Raw genomic sequence first — 15,846 nt, forward strand, 5'->3', positions numbered from 1 at the left:
AAGCTCGCGGTGAACTTCGAGCCTCCGGGCTCGGCGCTGTCCCCCACGACGGCGTCTTCCATGGCGGCCGCCCCCAAGTCCGGGTCGTCAACATCATCCACCGTGCGGTCGGGGACGTACTGGCGCTCGATCCCTGCCGCCGGCGCGGCGGGAGAAGAGGGTTCTGCACAGAGAGCCGGAAGGTCAGAAGCCGGCCGTCGCGAAGCCGGCTGACGACGAAAAAGAGGATAAAGAGAGAAGCTTACCACGGGTGGAGGATTCGCGCGAGAGTACGGCGCCTTGCCGTACTGCCAGTCCCCGCTGAGCTTGCAATTGGCGATGTAGTTGACCATAAGCGCCACCTCCGCGTGGGGCATCTCCCATGTGCTGAGCCGGCTTGGGTCGAACCGGCCGCTCATCTGACACATCATGTGGGGCCGGCTCTGGAGAGGAAGGATCCGGCGCTCCACGAAGGCGGCCACCAAGTCGGCCCCGCGCAGGCCTTCCGACTGAATGAGCACCCGAAGCCGGGAGATGGCGGCGTTCCCGGCCGGAGACAACGACCGGGATCGGAAGCTCCACGAGGGCTGCCTCCCAGCCGGCGGGCCGGCTACGTAAGCCGGCAGTTGATGTAGTCTTCTTGCTCGGCGACGTTCTTCACATAGAAGTAAGATCTCTGCCAGACCTTCACCGACTGGATCAGGGGGATGGGCGGGAACGGATTGTTCTCGCTCGCCCTCCTCATGGCGATGAAGGCTCCGCAGGGGGCGGGCACGCCGGCGACGACCGTGCCGAGCTTGCTCTGGAAGAATTCTCCCCAGAGCTCCAGCGTGGGGAGCAGCCCCAAGAAGCCTTCGCAGAGGGAGACGAAGGCCGACAGCAGCATCACCGCATTGGGCGTGAGGTGATGCGGCTGGAGGTTGTAGAAGTCGAGGAAGGAACGAAGAAACCCGCTCGCCGGGAGGCCGAAGCCGCGCAGGCAGTGCGAGCGGAAGACGACCCGCTCGCCCTCCTCCGGCGCCGGCGAGATCTCCCTCTCGGGCGCCAGACGGACCTGAACGCGGTCGGCGCCGGGCAGGCGCCGGGTCTGGCGAAGGAACTCCACGTGATCTCATGGACGTTGGAGCCGTCCCAAGAGCTTGACAATGCCATGGCGACGAGGTGGCGTGGAGACGCGACGGCGTTGAGGAGGAGGCTGCGGCGGCAGCGAGAGTAAGGAGACGAGGGCTAGGAGGGACGGAGTGGGAGGGAGCGCGCGAACCTCTGTCGCTCCCTCTCCTCCCCCTACTTATAGGCTCACGTGACGGAGTCGAGGAGGCGTGGCGTGGGAAGCGTGGGGGTCGATCGTGCCCACTTCCCACGCCCCGATTACCGATCCTTAATGGCGAGGCGAAACTGCCTTGAGAAGGCGAGCGGCCCTGTGGGCCACGGGAGATCCGCGCCCGGACCGAGGCTCGCGAGTGGCGGGCCCGGGCCTGCGGCGGCGTCCCATCGGCGCGCGTGCGCTCGCAGAATCCTGCCGCCACGTGGCCGCGAGAGGGCCCGTGGTCAGCATGCAGGCCCCCTCTCCTCCCGCTTACGCGGGTTATCAGAAGTCGGCGTACGCCCGCGAAGCCGGCCTTCAGGGATAGGAAGCTGACCAAGCTTCTCGTCCCCTTGTTCGCCTCGGAGCTCGATCAGCTTCGGGGACTACTGTCGGGAATAGCCATGGGTAGCCTAGCCGGCTTCCCCTGGCCCTTCTGCAAAAATTACGAGCTTGCCCGGCTCTCGAGACAAGACCTGGGGCCGCCTTCCACTAGCCGGCTGAGATCAAGGCCGGCTTTCGGAAGGCGGTCCGACTTTAGCCCTCATGAAAGGGCCGACTCCAAGGAAGCCGGCTGTGAGAAGGCCGACTCCTTCGAGCCGGCTCGCCATAAAGCAGTCAAGACCGTACCCACAAAGTTTGCACCCACCTAACGGTGGTGCGACGGGGCGTGGCTACAGGAGAGCCTGCCACCCCCGAATCCCGGGGCACGCTTGGCACAGTGCGCCGTACGAGGTAGGCACGACCCGTCCGGCGCAACACTGTAGCCACGTTGACCCTGGCGTCACCCACGTCGGGCCGCCAGCGCGGCCCACAGGCGGTGGGCCCCTTCGCGCGGAGGGACGGCCGAAGGCGGCCACGCTTCCGACCAGCCGGCCCGAGACGGAGCCGGCTCCCCGCGGCTGGCTTGCCGCCTCCCTCGAAGAAGACGCACCATTAAGGAGACAAGACGCGGTAAGGCTACAGCGATCGCCCGGCAGGCGGCGGGACTGTAGCCGCGCTTACCACGATGAAGCTCACGTCAGCAAGATGAAGCCACAGTGACCAAGGAGTTGGCAGCCGGCGGGACCCACCAGCCGGCGGGCCCCAGCAGTCGGCGCAGAAGCCGGCAAGTGCAGTCACAGACGGCTGGGCCCCGCGCCCAGCCGGATTACCATTGTACCCCCGGGGGATAGGCCTATATAAACCCCCCGGGGCACCCATGCAAAGGGTTGGACCCCCTGCTAGTTCTAGACACCATACAGAGAGAAGAAGCAGGCGAGCCGTGCCCTTTCTTCCTCCTTCCCCCAAAACAGCTCAAGGAGCGTTGTGTAACTGCTCGATTCATCTAGTGAGCATGCGGGGACCCCGCAGAGCAGCAGTAGGGGTGTTATCTCCTCGAAGAGCCCCGAAGCTGGGTAAGAGCCGACGGCGTGCGTGTCTACGCCTCATCCCGCTTCCAGGCACCGGCGATGTCTTACTGGTTCCCACACAGATAAGCCACCCGTTGGCATATGTCGCATCCACCACCCGACAGCGGGAATGCTGTCATGGGTCAAGAAAGATATTCCAAGTAAATTGTCATCGTCACACCTCTATTTTTTATAACTGTCTAAATTTTTTATGACAAAAATGAGGAGTTTTCTATTATCTTTATAATAGCAATCATAAAAAAGATCCAAACAATCTAAAGTTCTATCATAAATGAAACTGATTTTTTTTGTCAAATGAAAGTGCAGGCGAATGAAGCTACTACAAAAACTCGGGCGAATGAAAATTTTGTCAAATGAAAGTGTAGTTCTATCAAAAACGGGACTAGCTAGTCTGGCTTCGGTAGCAAGGCTGGGCGGGGAGTGGCCCCGGGAGCGAGTGCGGCGATCGAAATGACGTCACCAAGATTCTGAAGTGCTTCGTGGGAATCGTCCTGCGGAGTCGGCCACCTTCATGAACGAAAACTCGGATATGGAGTCGACCGCCACATGGCCGACATGATCGACATTTTGATACCTTATCGGCATACGGCGCTACTCATCGTCCTCTAGGGCGAGTCGATGCATACTTTTTCTTTTCTTTTAGGAGTCATCAGGAATAGATCAAGACCTCGCCACACATTTTGAAGATGGCGCATCAAGTTTGACCACGGTCCGAAAGCATATGACTACAAGGACCACTTTAAGGCTACTGAGAGTGCCATGGATCCGGGGCACCTAGCGCCACCGGAAGTCGGTCCATCGGGACATCATATGGTTTGGGCTGGCTACCCTACCTAAGGGCCTTCAAGACGAAGGATTTCACTTGCCATCCAAGGCAAGCACACTGATGATCGTGGATGACTCTTCATCGTCTATGCCGACTAGGACTCTGTAACCATAGGCCCCGTCCTCCTTTATAAGGCGAGGCCGGGATAGTCGATATGCCCTTGAGAGACCTACGAACATCATTGTACTATGTGCACCGTCATCATCAATAAACATGAAGCAAGAAGTAGGGGTTTAGCTCGAGCACTGTTAGACAAACGACAGTTGCCAGATGAAACACACACGACATGTCATATCGTACCATCCATGTGCAAAGTCTAAATAACAACATGCGGTTGGATTAGCCATCGTGCGCATGTCGTTCAACAAAATGCCGTCCGTGATATCGAGGGGTTTGTCGGATTTCACACCAACAATTTGACTTTTGAAAATTTTAATTTGTCTTATATTTGAAACATGATAGTATATACTATTATTTTCTCTTTTTTCAAGGCAAACATATCATTTGTTTTTTAGATAAAGAGTTGTTCATTCCCTTTTGTCGAAAAGAAAAGGAAGCACAATTCGACTCCAACGCCGCAATCTCACCCGACCCAACCTCAGGGGTCTCCGGTCTTAACTCTGACGCCTGAACTACCCCTAAACCCATCCCGTCCCCGCCGCCGCCGCAGTCCGCCGCAGCCTTCCACCCCCTCCCCCCTCCAGACCCCGTACGCCTCCGCGGCCATGGACGCCGCCACCGACGGCGAGCAGCGGCGCCTCCTCTCCATCCCCAAGGAGGGCGAGCGCGTCATCGCGCCGACGCGCCGCCCGGACGGGACCCTCCGCAAGGAGATCCGCATCCGCGCCGGCTACGTCCCGCAGGACGAGGTCGCCATCTATCAGTCCAAGGGCGCCCTCGTGAGTCCTCGCAGCATCCCCCGTACACTATTCCCGCACCACGGCGCCAGACCTGTTCCGTTGCTGGGCTCTCGTTCTTTTTGGGGGGGCTTAAGCTTTGTTTGTGCTCGGTGCAGATGAAGAAGTCAGGGCCCGACGTGACGCCGGGGTACGACCCTGCGCTCGATGCCAAGCCCAAGACGAAGGCGGCCAAGCGCAACGAGCGGCGCAAGGAGAAACGGCATCAGGTAGGCCTTCCTCTCTCGCTAATGTGTCACCATTGTCCATTGATGCTACAGGAACATTCTGATTCGGTTAAATTGGCATGGTTATATGTGGGTTTATTGTCCGAGGGCGTCATTGACCTTCCTTCGTTCGTTAGTTGAGATTTATATGCGCTAAAGATTAGCCTTGAACGATGCTGTCATTGCTAAGATGATTTGATTTGGTGCTCAATTGGGAAGAATGGATAAACATCAACGTATTCTGCCGAAGATATTTGACAGATGAACACTGATATCACTGATATGTTTTCTATGGTGTTGCCTAACCATAAGACTTCATTTTGCTGTGTTGGTGGTGATACCTGGTAGTTTAGGTTGTTGTTGCAACAGACAATCATTTCCATGCCATATTCTCCACAAATTCATGAGCAATTGGCGCTTGCACAATGTTGTATCACGGACTATTTAAAAATGTTCTGCATTCCCTGAACACTATGCAAGTCAATGGCACTGGTTTTAGTTATGCTTGCATTACGATTGCAGGCATTCCATCGAGTTGTAATTTAGAACTTATTATGACAAATGGAATTTAAATGCCACAAGCTATAAAAATATAGCAGAGCACGTTTAGACAGATCGCATGTTTTTCAAATCTTAATCATGCCATGACACCATCTTCAGCGAATTAGCGATCCATTACTCAAGTTTCAGCAGTCTCTAGTAATCTGGTCCAGTCTCATTCGTCATTACTCACGGTTGTATACTTCAATTATAGTTGGTGGAACATAATTTTGTTATACATTGCTCGCCCTGATTCATCATCATCATCATAATAGTTCTGGTCAAGAAATTAAGGATCTGAATATCTGGTCAGCAAAAGTATGCAGTATGGAGCTTTTGCGTAAAAATATGTTGCTGTGAACTGACCCAGACAAGGTGACAACGTGACTATTCTTCATGAATGAGCGAAAGCATACCCTTGTGGAAACACTGTATTTGTTCAAGTCGTGTGGCAAGCCCATTTATCCTCATATATGTCCCAAGTAGCAAATGGTTCAAGAAACAACCACCCAAACATTACTCGATTACTCCTCAGTTCTTATAAGGATGGTGTGAAATTTTCTTTTGCAAAGACCAATGCACATGGAGCAATTTTGGACCCTTTTGCCCCTCCTATGTCGCATGATTGAGCAGTTAGCAAACCCTTAATCATCTTGCTAACTGCACCACAACTCTTTGATCTCTGCACACACTCGGTCTGTTCGTTCCCTGCACGCTCACCCACCCGCACTTTCAGCATCGCCCCACGTGATGTACATGATGCAGGCTGAATGCATGAACAATCTGAGCAACCGGCATGAATTGGTGATGGCGAGTAGTCACAGATCAGTGCTTCCTCATCGTCCAAGGACGCGTAATTGTTAGACGATTGAAATTGTAACAAGAAACTGCAAAAAATGGTGCCCAGAATCGTGACCAGTTAAACGTGACTTCATCCACGACTGTGGCCACCACGGACCTGACAAACACGTCCTTGGCCACCACACCATGTGTGGCCTTGTCGTCCTTGAGCTTGAGGACATTTCGCAGCATCTCGTCTACCACGGCCCTGGCAACCTTGTCCCAGATCCCCACTCCCTCGTCACCGCGCCTGTCCTCGCAGTCAACGGCCTCCGACAGTGTCTTGTCTACTACGATGGCACACTCTCTCTCCCTCGAAACAATCTGTGGCAAAGGAGGTAGGAGGGGCGTGGCGTGGTTTACTCATCCCTACATGCGTGCAACATTAGATCCAGAGAATTAAGCGGGGCATGAGCTGATAGGTATTTTTGGGAGAAATAGTGCTAAACATCCTCTGCGCCTCCTGTTTTCCGGTATTTGTTTGGGGGGAAATCCACACTCTTTAATATGGAATGGAGGGAGCATCGAATATAGCTGCATACAATTCTTAAATGTGGCAATATGGTATACACCATAAACTGGTAGCACCATTATATAGTGAATTAACATGGTGAACTGAGCCATTAATATTATGGCAGATCTAAGTTCAAGAAATTTAAAACCATAAAAGATACACTTAACCATTCATAACTCTCTGTCGGTAATGTGGTCAACGCAAACATTATGTTTTCTTGTATGCTTGTATTGTACAATGCTAATGATTTGTTATCTCTTACATCTAACAACTATGTGATTTGTGCGATGGCTTTATGGTTACTGGACATTATCTTATTTATTACTAGCAGGGTGGTTCAACAAATGATAAAGGGAAGAGCTTGGATATAGAGGAGGCTGATGCTGGAGAACCTGACAAGGTTCATTCTTCCAAAACTAAGCAGAGGAATACAGTGGACAGTATAACAGAGCAGATAAGTGGCATTGCTATTTCTGAATCTCCAGCTACAGCAACCCCTTCCACAAATGCCGCCAACAACTTACAAACAGAGTCATCTGTTACAGAGATAGATAAGAAAATCCGAGCGCTGAAGAAAAAGGTTCTCCCTCCTTCCCTTACTCAGTCATCTGTGCATGCGTGTGTGTGCTTGAAAAATGTGTCAGCGTGTTTATTTTGTTGTGTGCTATCGCCTTAATTTGTCACAGATACGCTTAGCTGAAGCCCAAGTGCAAGGGGACCCAGAAAAATTGAAACCTGAGCAATTGGAGAAAACAAAAAAGATTGAAGGATGGCGTGAAGAGCTGAAGCTTTTGGAGTCTACAAGGGGTCATGCTGCTTCGTAGGCAAAGCGGGCTTGGCCCTGATGTAAACTGAGCTGTCATTTCTGCACGCCCACTTGGCGTTGTTGCTGACCCGAAATTCAATCGATCATGCTATGCTTCTTCAGTACCTACGGGTTTGCTGGAAATGCATTCCGGTGAACGTGGGGTTTGCACAGAATGGAAGATTTTTCACCACATTTGTTGTCTCATGTAACACTTGTCAGTTCCAAAATTTATATTGCAATATCTGTTTGTCGAAGATCATATAGTGGAGGCGATAACTGATTTGCCATGGGATGGCTGTTGCTTTCGTGTGTTATACCAACTTTGGGGTCCATTTGACGTTTGACTAATTTACCTTTTTTAAGTTGAATTGTCTTCTTTTTTTTCTATCGATTGATTTCACACCTTGAGTGGAGGAATAACAAGACAAAGTGATCGAATAAGCAGAGGAATTGACTATAATGTCTTATGCAATCTTAGAATTTCACAAAGGTGTTTGTATGCCTTGCAGAATTTTTGTGGGAAATTGGTCCTTGATTGGACAGCAAAGGGAGACCCCACCTTGACTCAAAACTTTTCAAAGGAATTTCAACACGAGGTCGGAGAGCTCATTTAGGTTCTTACAATCAATGAAATTTCTACAAAATTCTTTGTTTCAAACAAGCCATAAGAATCTGAGAAGCCAGGTTTAAGCACGACCATGATCGATACAATGAGGCCCCAGAATGTAGGAATAACAGCATAGTTTGAGCACCATGTCTTGTGGATCCCTAGGTGATTTCACACCTCAAGCGTCGGAGTAAGAAAACAAAGGAATGCGAAAAAGGCATAATTTGAGCACCATGCCTTGTGGATTCCTAGAATTCAAAATATTGTTGTTTATGCCCATTAGAAATTTTGTGGAGAACTAGTTCTTGACTGGAGAGAGCATAGGAGTGAAAGAAGCATCTTGCCTTTAACTTCTCAAAGGAATTTTAACATGAGATTGGAGCTCATCTTTAGAATCCTCCAAAACGTGGAGGAAGAAATGTTCCCTATGAAAATTCACAGGTTCTTATAATCTGAAGGGCCTATAGGAGAATTCTATGTATGATTCTAATCATATGAAATTCCTTTGTTTCCAAAGAAGTCACGAAAATCTAAGCATATACTCCCTCTGTAAACGAATATAAGAGCGTTTAGATCACTATTTTAATGATATAAACGCTCTTATATTTCTTTATGGAGGGAGTACTATTCTCTCCGACCCGTGTTACTTGTGAGCTCAAACGGATGTAAGTCGGCGAAGTCCCAAACCAGGTGCTTGCTTCCTTCCTCAGTTCGGAGCTCTCCTCACTTCAGTGTTCCTATGCTTTCGACACCTGGGAACACCAATCTGGAAAAAAAGATTCTCCATCCCCTAACACCTCCACGACAAATCTTAACAGAATGGCGAGACTCATTTATGGTTGAACTGTATACACGTCCTGTTCCCGACCGACTTGTACACGGCATTGTTTTTCCTCACAAAGAAACAAAGCAGGCACAGAGACAAAAGAAAACTAATAAGTCAGCAAATACGCGTGAGCTATGCTCAACCAGTAGATGCCAAATGGCGACCACCGGCCAGCGGAGGAATTTCCATCGGAAGGCCCGTACAATGCAAAGAGAACTTTGCCGTACGGTCCCGCCTCAGCATAGAAGTCGCCAACGAGAAGGGACGCAGTTCCAGGCCATATCAGCCACCATTATCGAAAGTTCCAGAGCATACCACGTGATCTATGTGGTAAGCAATCCAAACAATTCAAAAAAGAAAAAGTTCCAGAGCATGCCTTGCAGTTGGAACAACCAGTGGAATCTCTCTCATTCAGCACCATGACATTGACATCAAGGCAGTAAGTCACCATGCGTATTTACATCGTGTCCTCTCCTACTTTACACTAGGCTCAGATGCACATTTACTCTACTCCCCGGGCAGGATAATATTAGCCGGATCACCAGAATTCGGTAAAGAAAAGAATCAACTAACAAAACACAAGAGATGCTGGTTGACAACTCTGTTTACAAGGATCGTCCTTTTTTCCAGCCAGCTCCACATGATTAGCGAGGACTAATATCTGCAGATAGAATAAGCAGCACTACAGGTCAGATTAACCAGGCAATTAGACAAGAAACAGATGGCAGCCTAGCTTAAGTAGCTGACGGCAGCAGCCGCGTAGTGCAGAAGATTAACTTACAATTCTGCCGATATGCTGGAGTTGTCCACAGCTCTATCCGCTCGTGCCACGTGTAGAAGAATTTGGGCGTGTATATGTCCTCATCGACCGTATAGATCGCATAGATCTATTCACAAAAGGATGGTCCAAAAGTTTGGCTGCGGATGGTCTGTCTTCTGGATTCGGTTTTACACACTGGCTAATGAAATCACGAGCTTCCTTCGAAAGGCCACTAGGAATTGCTGGTGGCTCCCCCTTGCCAATCCTGTAAAGGGCTTGTGTCTACAGAACAAGTTGCAAGAATGGGTGTGAATCTGATGAATTTTGAATCATAAATAACACACACCAGAGACCTTTTACAGATTTTAAACCAACACTGGAATTCAAACATGCAGCAGCTATTACTAGATTCAAATGAAGAATTACTCACCCACTCCAGATCAGGATAGGGAAGTTGACGTGTCAACATCTCTAAGACCGTGCAACCCAAACTCCATATATCAGCTGCAGGTCCATATGTCTTCTTGGGATTGACGACCTGAAAGTTCAGTGTGTCCATTTAGAATAATCGAAAAGGTATGGACATATCCTACATGACAGTATGCTTATGCCAAATACTATCTTGTTTAGCCAAAAACCAAGAATGTCCGCAGCAAACAAAGAACATAGAGCACCAATCCAACTTAAATTAACCGCTTAGTAACACACGTAATTATTCCACTAAGCATCGACATACAGTGTGAACTACCAGTGCAATAGTTGTCACTAATAGTGAGCCATGATGATACTCAAAGGTCCGGCAAAGCAAGCTAACTGAACTACAAGTCCAAGCTGTATTTCAGTGCATCGGCACACAACTCTTAAACACTTTTCATCATAGCCCCCCTCTACCTCAGGATTATACTACTACTTGCTAATTGATTATTCTCAACGAATTACTGAAGGAAAAGGGTAAAAATAAACAACTGAATTCGAGACTATGCTAATCTGATCTTAAGAGTGTAGTGATATACCTCAGGTGCCATCCAATATACAGTTCCTTTGCATGATTTTAGCACATTGAGTTTGGAGGTCTGAAAGACAATTGATAAAGCAACGTTAAATCACAAAGTTAGTGCATGGATAACTACATTCAAAGTTCAAACACAAAATTATGCAGGTTTTACAAGAAAGTAGCGGACCTGCTTAGCAAGCCCAAAGTCCGCAAGCTTCACGGATCCATTCGCATGCACCAGTATGTTGGCACATTTAATATCTCTGCAAGATGATATTCTAAACTATAAGTACATGAAAACATTACATAATGCCCTAAAGACTTGTCAATTTGGGTCAGGTGATATTTATTCAGAAGGCAAGACAAAAACCAGTGATCATATTACCTATGAACAATATTCCTCTCATGGAGGTAATTCAATCCATTAAGTATTTGTCTTGTGTATGCCGAAACATGAGTATCTCGTAGGCGGTACTTCTGATACAAAGATACAAGAGATCCTTGGGTCACTAGTTCAAGGAAGATGTAAAGTTTCGAGTCCTCCTGCAACGGTCACACAAATGATGATTATCAGTCTCAAATGAAATAAGTACAGAGAAATCTATGAGTATAGAGCACAACAGTGCTTCAACAATGGAAAAAGTGATGCGCAACTGGAAGATCTGCGAGCTTACTTTGTCAGTTCCGAAGTAGTGTACTATATTCTCATGTTCAAACTGACTCAAGAGTGCAATTTCCTGAAAAGTAGAATGGAAGCTAATAAGAGGCCAAATTACAGAATACACCATTGAACATAGAAGGAAAGAAGTCGTAAAAGACAAGGTCTACGATATTATCAATAACACAAACAGCCAGCTAAACCAACCTGCTCAAGTTGGAAAATACACTGCTGTGCGTTGCTCCCTTGATCATGTAAGGACACTTCTTTGACAGCAAAAAAGACACCCTCGCTGTGAAGCATCAATCATTATACCATAAGATGCAGAAGTAGAACAGCATGTAGTAGACTTATGACAGAAAAACATAAGAGCAGCCTAATAAAGGAACAACAGATGCTGCAGTCCTTCATGTCCGGAAGCTGAATATCCATTTTATTAAGAATACCACATAATTCAGAACTGGAACGGATGCAGTGCAATATTTTGGCAAAACAAATGATCATATTCCCCTGTATTCTAGAGAATTTGGTTCGGAACTGGGTAGCACTCTGACTCTAGCTAATTCTAGTTGACCACAACCCAGGATTATGTTGAAGATGAAACCATGAAGATGATTCAATTACTATTTACTACTAGGCTACACATCTGTATTTTGCTACCCAATAGTTCTTAGGAGTTAAAATTGGGGCCAGTGAGCTTCTAGTCAGGCAGAGGATCACTCTACACAATTTGGGTTGATCAAGGCTTCTGGATATACCCTAGCCCTAGGTTATCTTGGAACGAACATAGCAAGTTGAGATCCTAACCTTAAGCATAACGTTGAGAACCAGTATACAAGGAACGATGAATTTTCCTCTGAAGAGTGAAGAGAACTTACTCGCTGATCCCCTCATAGACGGTCCCAAAGGAGCCACTCCCCAAGAGCACACCTCGACTCCACGACCGGATCTTCTTCTTAAACCTCCCGTTGGGCGAGATGTAGAACATAGACTCGGTTGTCTCATCGTCGTTTGTGGTCGATATCGAGGATGTGCCTGTGAATTCCTCGGAGCTCTCCCCCAGCCTGAGATCTTCCAACGTCAACACTTCCGCCGCATCCTCGTCGTCCTCGGCATCCGGGTCTCCAAAATCAGGGACAGATCTGATTGCCTGTGGTTGCCCTTGCTCCTCTGGCGCGAAAGACAGCAGGAGATCCCACGTGGAACCAACCTGGGCGGCGGGCGGCAGCGCCATCGACGGCGGTGGCTTGAGCATCACCGGCGGAGGGCGCACACCCTTAATCCCTCCCTCGCAGCCTGGTTTCTTCACATCCGGACGGGCTGGCTCCGGTGGATCCAACCATGCCGGCCGCACTGGCGCCTCAACCGGCACGTCCCTGGCAGTTTCCTTGGCCGGGAGCTCGAAATCAGCGGCCTCGGGCAAGGCCGGCTCCTCGGCGGCCTCGTGGCGGAGTGGGGACTCCCGCACGGGGCGGTCGGGCTGCGAGCGCGCGGAAGGGGAGCTGGAGGCGGAGGAGGAGGCGGAGGAGCGGAAGGCCTTGTGCGCCTCCCAGTCGGTGAGGGAGATGGCGAAGTCCTCGGGGCCGGAGAGGCCGAGGTTACGGCAGAGGAGCTGGACGTCGCCGCCGCCGTCGCCGCTGCCGCCGATGCGGAAGCTGCTGAGGTCGACGGAGCAGGCGGCGGAGCTGGCGAGCGAGGGCGCGGCGGAGCCGGAGGCGGAGGCCGAGGAGGCCCGGGGCGGGGACGGCGGGTAGCTGCAGAAGAGCTTGGCGGGGTCGTACTCGTAGCCGATGTTCTTGGACGCGTTGCGGCGGTCCAGCCGCGGGCCGCCGCGCTTGGACGAGCGGCACGAGCCGGACGGCGAGGTGGACGTCGCGGTGTCCTGGGACGGCCGGCCCATCAGCGGCGCCTGCTCATGGGGCGCGGCGCGGCGCTCCGGGGAAGGGGGAAAAGGCGAGGGGGGAAGGAGATGAGGGCTCTCTGGCTCGGCTTTGGGAGTGGCGCAGGAGAGGAGACGGCAAGGCGAGCGAGGTGCGGATATTTTTTTCGGCCGCGAGGTTGGGTTTTTTCGGTGGGCGAGGTGGGGGTGGGAGTGGGAGGGGAGACGGGTGCGTTGTCGCATTGACTCGCAGCTTTTGCCTTTGTGGTGGCGCCCGGGCCCGGTGGCCGTCCTCGGGGTGGGTCGCGAGGGCACTCGCGGCGCGGAGCTTCGCCGCAGTCGCCGTCTGGCCGGCTGGCAGCGGGGCGGAGGCGCCCTTTGGTCGCCGGGGAGCAAGGCGGTTGCTTTGGAATGGAATGGGTGCGATGCTGGCGTGTGGGCGGACGTGTGACTCTCGGCTGAACCGTCCTCGGGTTGGCGTGTGCGGCTGCTTGCTGCCCTTGCCAAGTCAGCACACGGTCACCAGCGTTACGTTTGCTCCTACTTGTAATCACACAGGCAGCACCATGTCCCAAGAAACATACGGTAAATTGTCTGGTGTCACGAAATCGAACGACCCTTGTGTGTACCTTTCGGGCTCTCTGCCACTGCAAAGCGCGGCACACATTAATTAATATATGAAAGCTCTTGTGCATGGCTGATGGCTCAGCGACAACACCGAAAGCATAAATGACACCCATACACATTCTTGATTCACTGTTGACTCTTAACACGACACGCCCACATGAGGTTGAGGTTTACGTAAATGCGTACGGAAACTAATGGCTTCCGAAAGCCAAAAACACGCCCGCGTCCCTCCCGCCCCATGCGACTCGGGCGGCGCCGGCCCTCCCCCGCCATTGTCCCCTCCTCCCCGCCCTCTCCCTCGCCATCGTCGGCGCCCTCCTCTACGCAAATTCAGATGAAACCGGAAGAATATCATGTAGAAACCGATAAAAACCCCGTAAAAAGATGTTTTGAAGTTTCAATAAATCTAAAATAATACGAAATGTTAAGAGCCTCTCCAACGAGCCGACTCAAACGGGCGGCACCGTCCGTTTGAGTCGGCCGCCTGCCCGGCGTCCGCCCTGTTTTACATGTTGGTCCGCAGCGCGTCCAACGCACCGACCCATATGTGTCGGCGTGGCTGGCTAACCGCCCTATTTCAACAAATAGCTCATTTTTTATTGATTTTGCATTTAAACATATAGTCAAATAACATGGTTTGAATCAAATAAAATAGTATAGTTTTACAAGCCGAATAAACATAAAAATGTCTCACATAGTTTTACAAGCCGAATAAAGAAAATACATCTATTGGTTGCCAACATGAGCCCATATATGCTCAACCAGATCACTTTGCAGTTGCACGTGAGTTTTCCAATCACGCATGTCATGATGAAATTGGGTGAACTGTTCAAACGTTGCCGCTCCTCCATGCTCAGTCACAACATTCTCACCCTGAAACTGAAACCCTTGATCATACAGACGTTCCGGGCGCTCATCTTCTACGATCATATTGTGCATGATCACACAAGCAGTCATCACCTCCCACAGTTTCTGCGTGCTGCAGGTATTAGCAGGATACCAAACGATACCCATCAAGATTTCAAAACACCAAAGGCATGCTCGACATCACTCCTAGCACTCTCTTGCTCTTGGACAAATCTTTTCCTTTTCTCTCCGACAGGGTTGGGGATTGTCTTGACAATAGTGGTCCACTGAGGATAGATACCGTCACCCATGTAGTATCCTTTGTCGTAGTTGTGGTCGTTGATAGTAAATTTCACCGGTGGGCTGTTGCCTTCGGCAAGCCTAGCAAACACCGGCGAGCACTGAAGCACGTTGATACCATTGTGTGATCCGGCCATGCCAAAGAAAGAGTGCCAGATCCAGAGATCTTGAGACGCCACGGCCTCTAGTATGACAGTGCAAGCCCTGACATGGCCCTTATACTGCCCTTGCCTAGCAGAAGGGCGGGTCTTCCACTCCCAGTGCATACAGTCTATGCTGCCAAGCATCCCTGGGAAGCCCTGATACGTCTTCGTCGTATCTATAATTTTTGATTGTTCCATGCCAATATTATTCAACTTTCATATACTTTTTGGCAACTTTTTATATTATTTTTGGGACTAACATATTGATCCAGTGCCCAGTGCCAGTTCCTGTCTGTTGCATGTTTTTGGTTTCGCAGAATATCCATATCAAACGGAGTCCAAACGGGATAAAAATGGACGGAGCTTATTTTTGGAAAATATGGAAAATTTGGAAGGAAAATCAACGCGAACCAATGCCCGAGGTGGTCACGAGGCAGGAGGGCGCGCCTGCCCCCCTGGGCGCGCCCCCTACCCTCGTGAGCCCACCGTAAGGCGGTTGACGCTCTTCTTTTGCCGCAAGAAAGCTAATATTCGGAAAAAAAATCACGGCGAAGGTTTCAGGCCAATCGGAGTTACGGATCTCCATATATATACGAAACGGTGAAACAGAGCCAGAACAGAACGCAGAAACAGAGAGAGACAGAGAGATAGATCCAATCTCGGGAGGGGCTCTCGCCCCTCCCACGCCATGGGAGCCAAGGACCAGAGGGGAAATCCTTCTCCCATCTAGGGAGGAGGTCAAGGAAGAAGAAGAATAAGGGGGCCCTCTCCCCCTTGCTTCCGGTGGCGCCGGAGCGCTACCGGGGCCATCACCATCTTTACCAACAACTTCACCGCCATCATCACCAACTCTTCCCCCCT

The 15,846-nt window shown here is 50.5% G+C and overlaps 2 protein-coding genes across 3 annotated transcripts; one reads left to right on the forward strand and one right to left on the reverse strand.

Annotated features, from left to right (window-relative positions):
* The first annotated feature begins 4,093 nt into the window (after nt 1-4,093).
* LOC125552211 (partner of Y14 and mago-like) lies at nt 4,094-7,650 on the forward strand. 2 transcript variants are annotated; one of them, XM_048715699.1, is made up of 4 exons: nt 4,094-4,419; nt 4,536-4,646; nt 6,866-7,117; nt 7,224-7,650. In XM_048715699.1, the coding sequence occupies exons 1-4, from the start codon at nt 4,246-4,248 to the stop codon at nt 7,359-7,361; spliced, it is 675 nt and encodes a 224-aa protein (XP_048571656.1). In that variant the 5' UTR covers nt 4,094-4,245; the 3' UTR covers nt 7,362-7,650. The 2 variants fall into 2 exon arrangements, with proteins under 2 accessions (XP_048571656.1, XP_048571657.1); XM_048715700.1 differs by having other exon boundaries at nt 4,096-4,419; nt 6,869-7,117.
* A 1,511-nt stretch (nt 7,651-9,161) lies between these two features.
* On the reverse strand, nt 9,162-13,295 carry LOC125552212 (mitogen-activated protein kinase kinase kinase 1-like). The gene is made up of 9 exons (XM_048715701.1): nt 12,069-13,295; nt 11,398-11,482; nt 11,207-11,269; nt 10,918-11,075; nt 10,720-10,795; nt 10,552-10,611; nt 9,969-10,076; nt 9,560-9,820; nt 9,162-9,439 (listed from the first exon to the last, which is right to left on the reverse strand). The coding sequence occupies exons 1-8, from the start codon at nt 13,088-13,090 to the stop codon at nt 9,593-9,595; spliced, it is 1,800 nt and encodes a 599-aa protein (XP_048571658.1). The 5' UTR covers nt 13,091-13,295; the 3' UTR covers nt 9,162-9,439; nt 9,560-9,592.
* Between the last annotated feature and the right edge of the window lie 2,551 nt (nt 13,296-15,846).

Source organism: Triticum urartu, chromosome 4, assembly GCF_003073215.2.
Source record: "Triticum urartu cultivar G1812 chromosome 4, Tu2.1, whole genome shotgun sequence".
Taxonomy (NCBI): domain Eukaryota; kingdom Viridiplantae; phylum Streptophyta; class Magnoliopsida; order Poales; family Poaceae; genus Triticum; species Triticum urartu.

Bases quoted from the DNA above. Each gene is read 5' to 3' on its own strand.
- LOC125552211 (XM_048715699.1), top strand. From the start codon at position 4,246: ATGGACGCCGCCACCGACGGCGAGCAGCGGCGCCTCCTCTCCATCCCC. The intron at 4,647-6,865 runs GTAGGCCTTCCT...ATTTATTACTAG, and splicing joins GCAAGGAGAAACGGCATCAG to CAGGGTGGTTCAACAAATGA. The intron at 7,118-7,223 runs GTTCTCCCTCCT...AATTTGTCACAG, and splicing joins TCCGAGCGCTGAAGAAAAAG to ATACGCTTAGCTGAAGCCCA.
- LOC125552212 (XM_048715701.1), bottom strand. From the start codon at position 13,090: ATGGGCCGGCCGTCCCAGGACACCGCGACGTCCACCTCGCCGTCCGGC. The intron at 11,076-11,206 runs GTAAGCTCGCAG...TGACCGTTGCAG, and splicing joins ACTACTTCGGAACTGACAAA to GAGGACTCGAAACTTTACAT. The intron at 10,612-10,719 runs GTCCGCTACTTT...ATTGTCTTTCAG, and splicing joins ACTTTGGGCTTGCTAAGCAG to ACCTCCAAACTCAATGTGCT.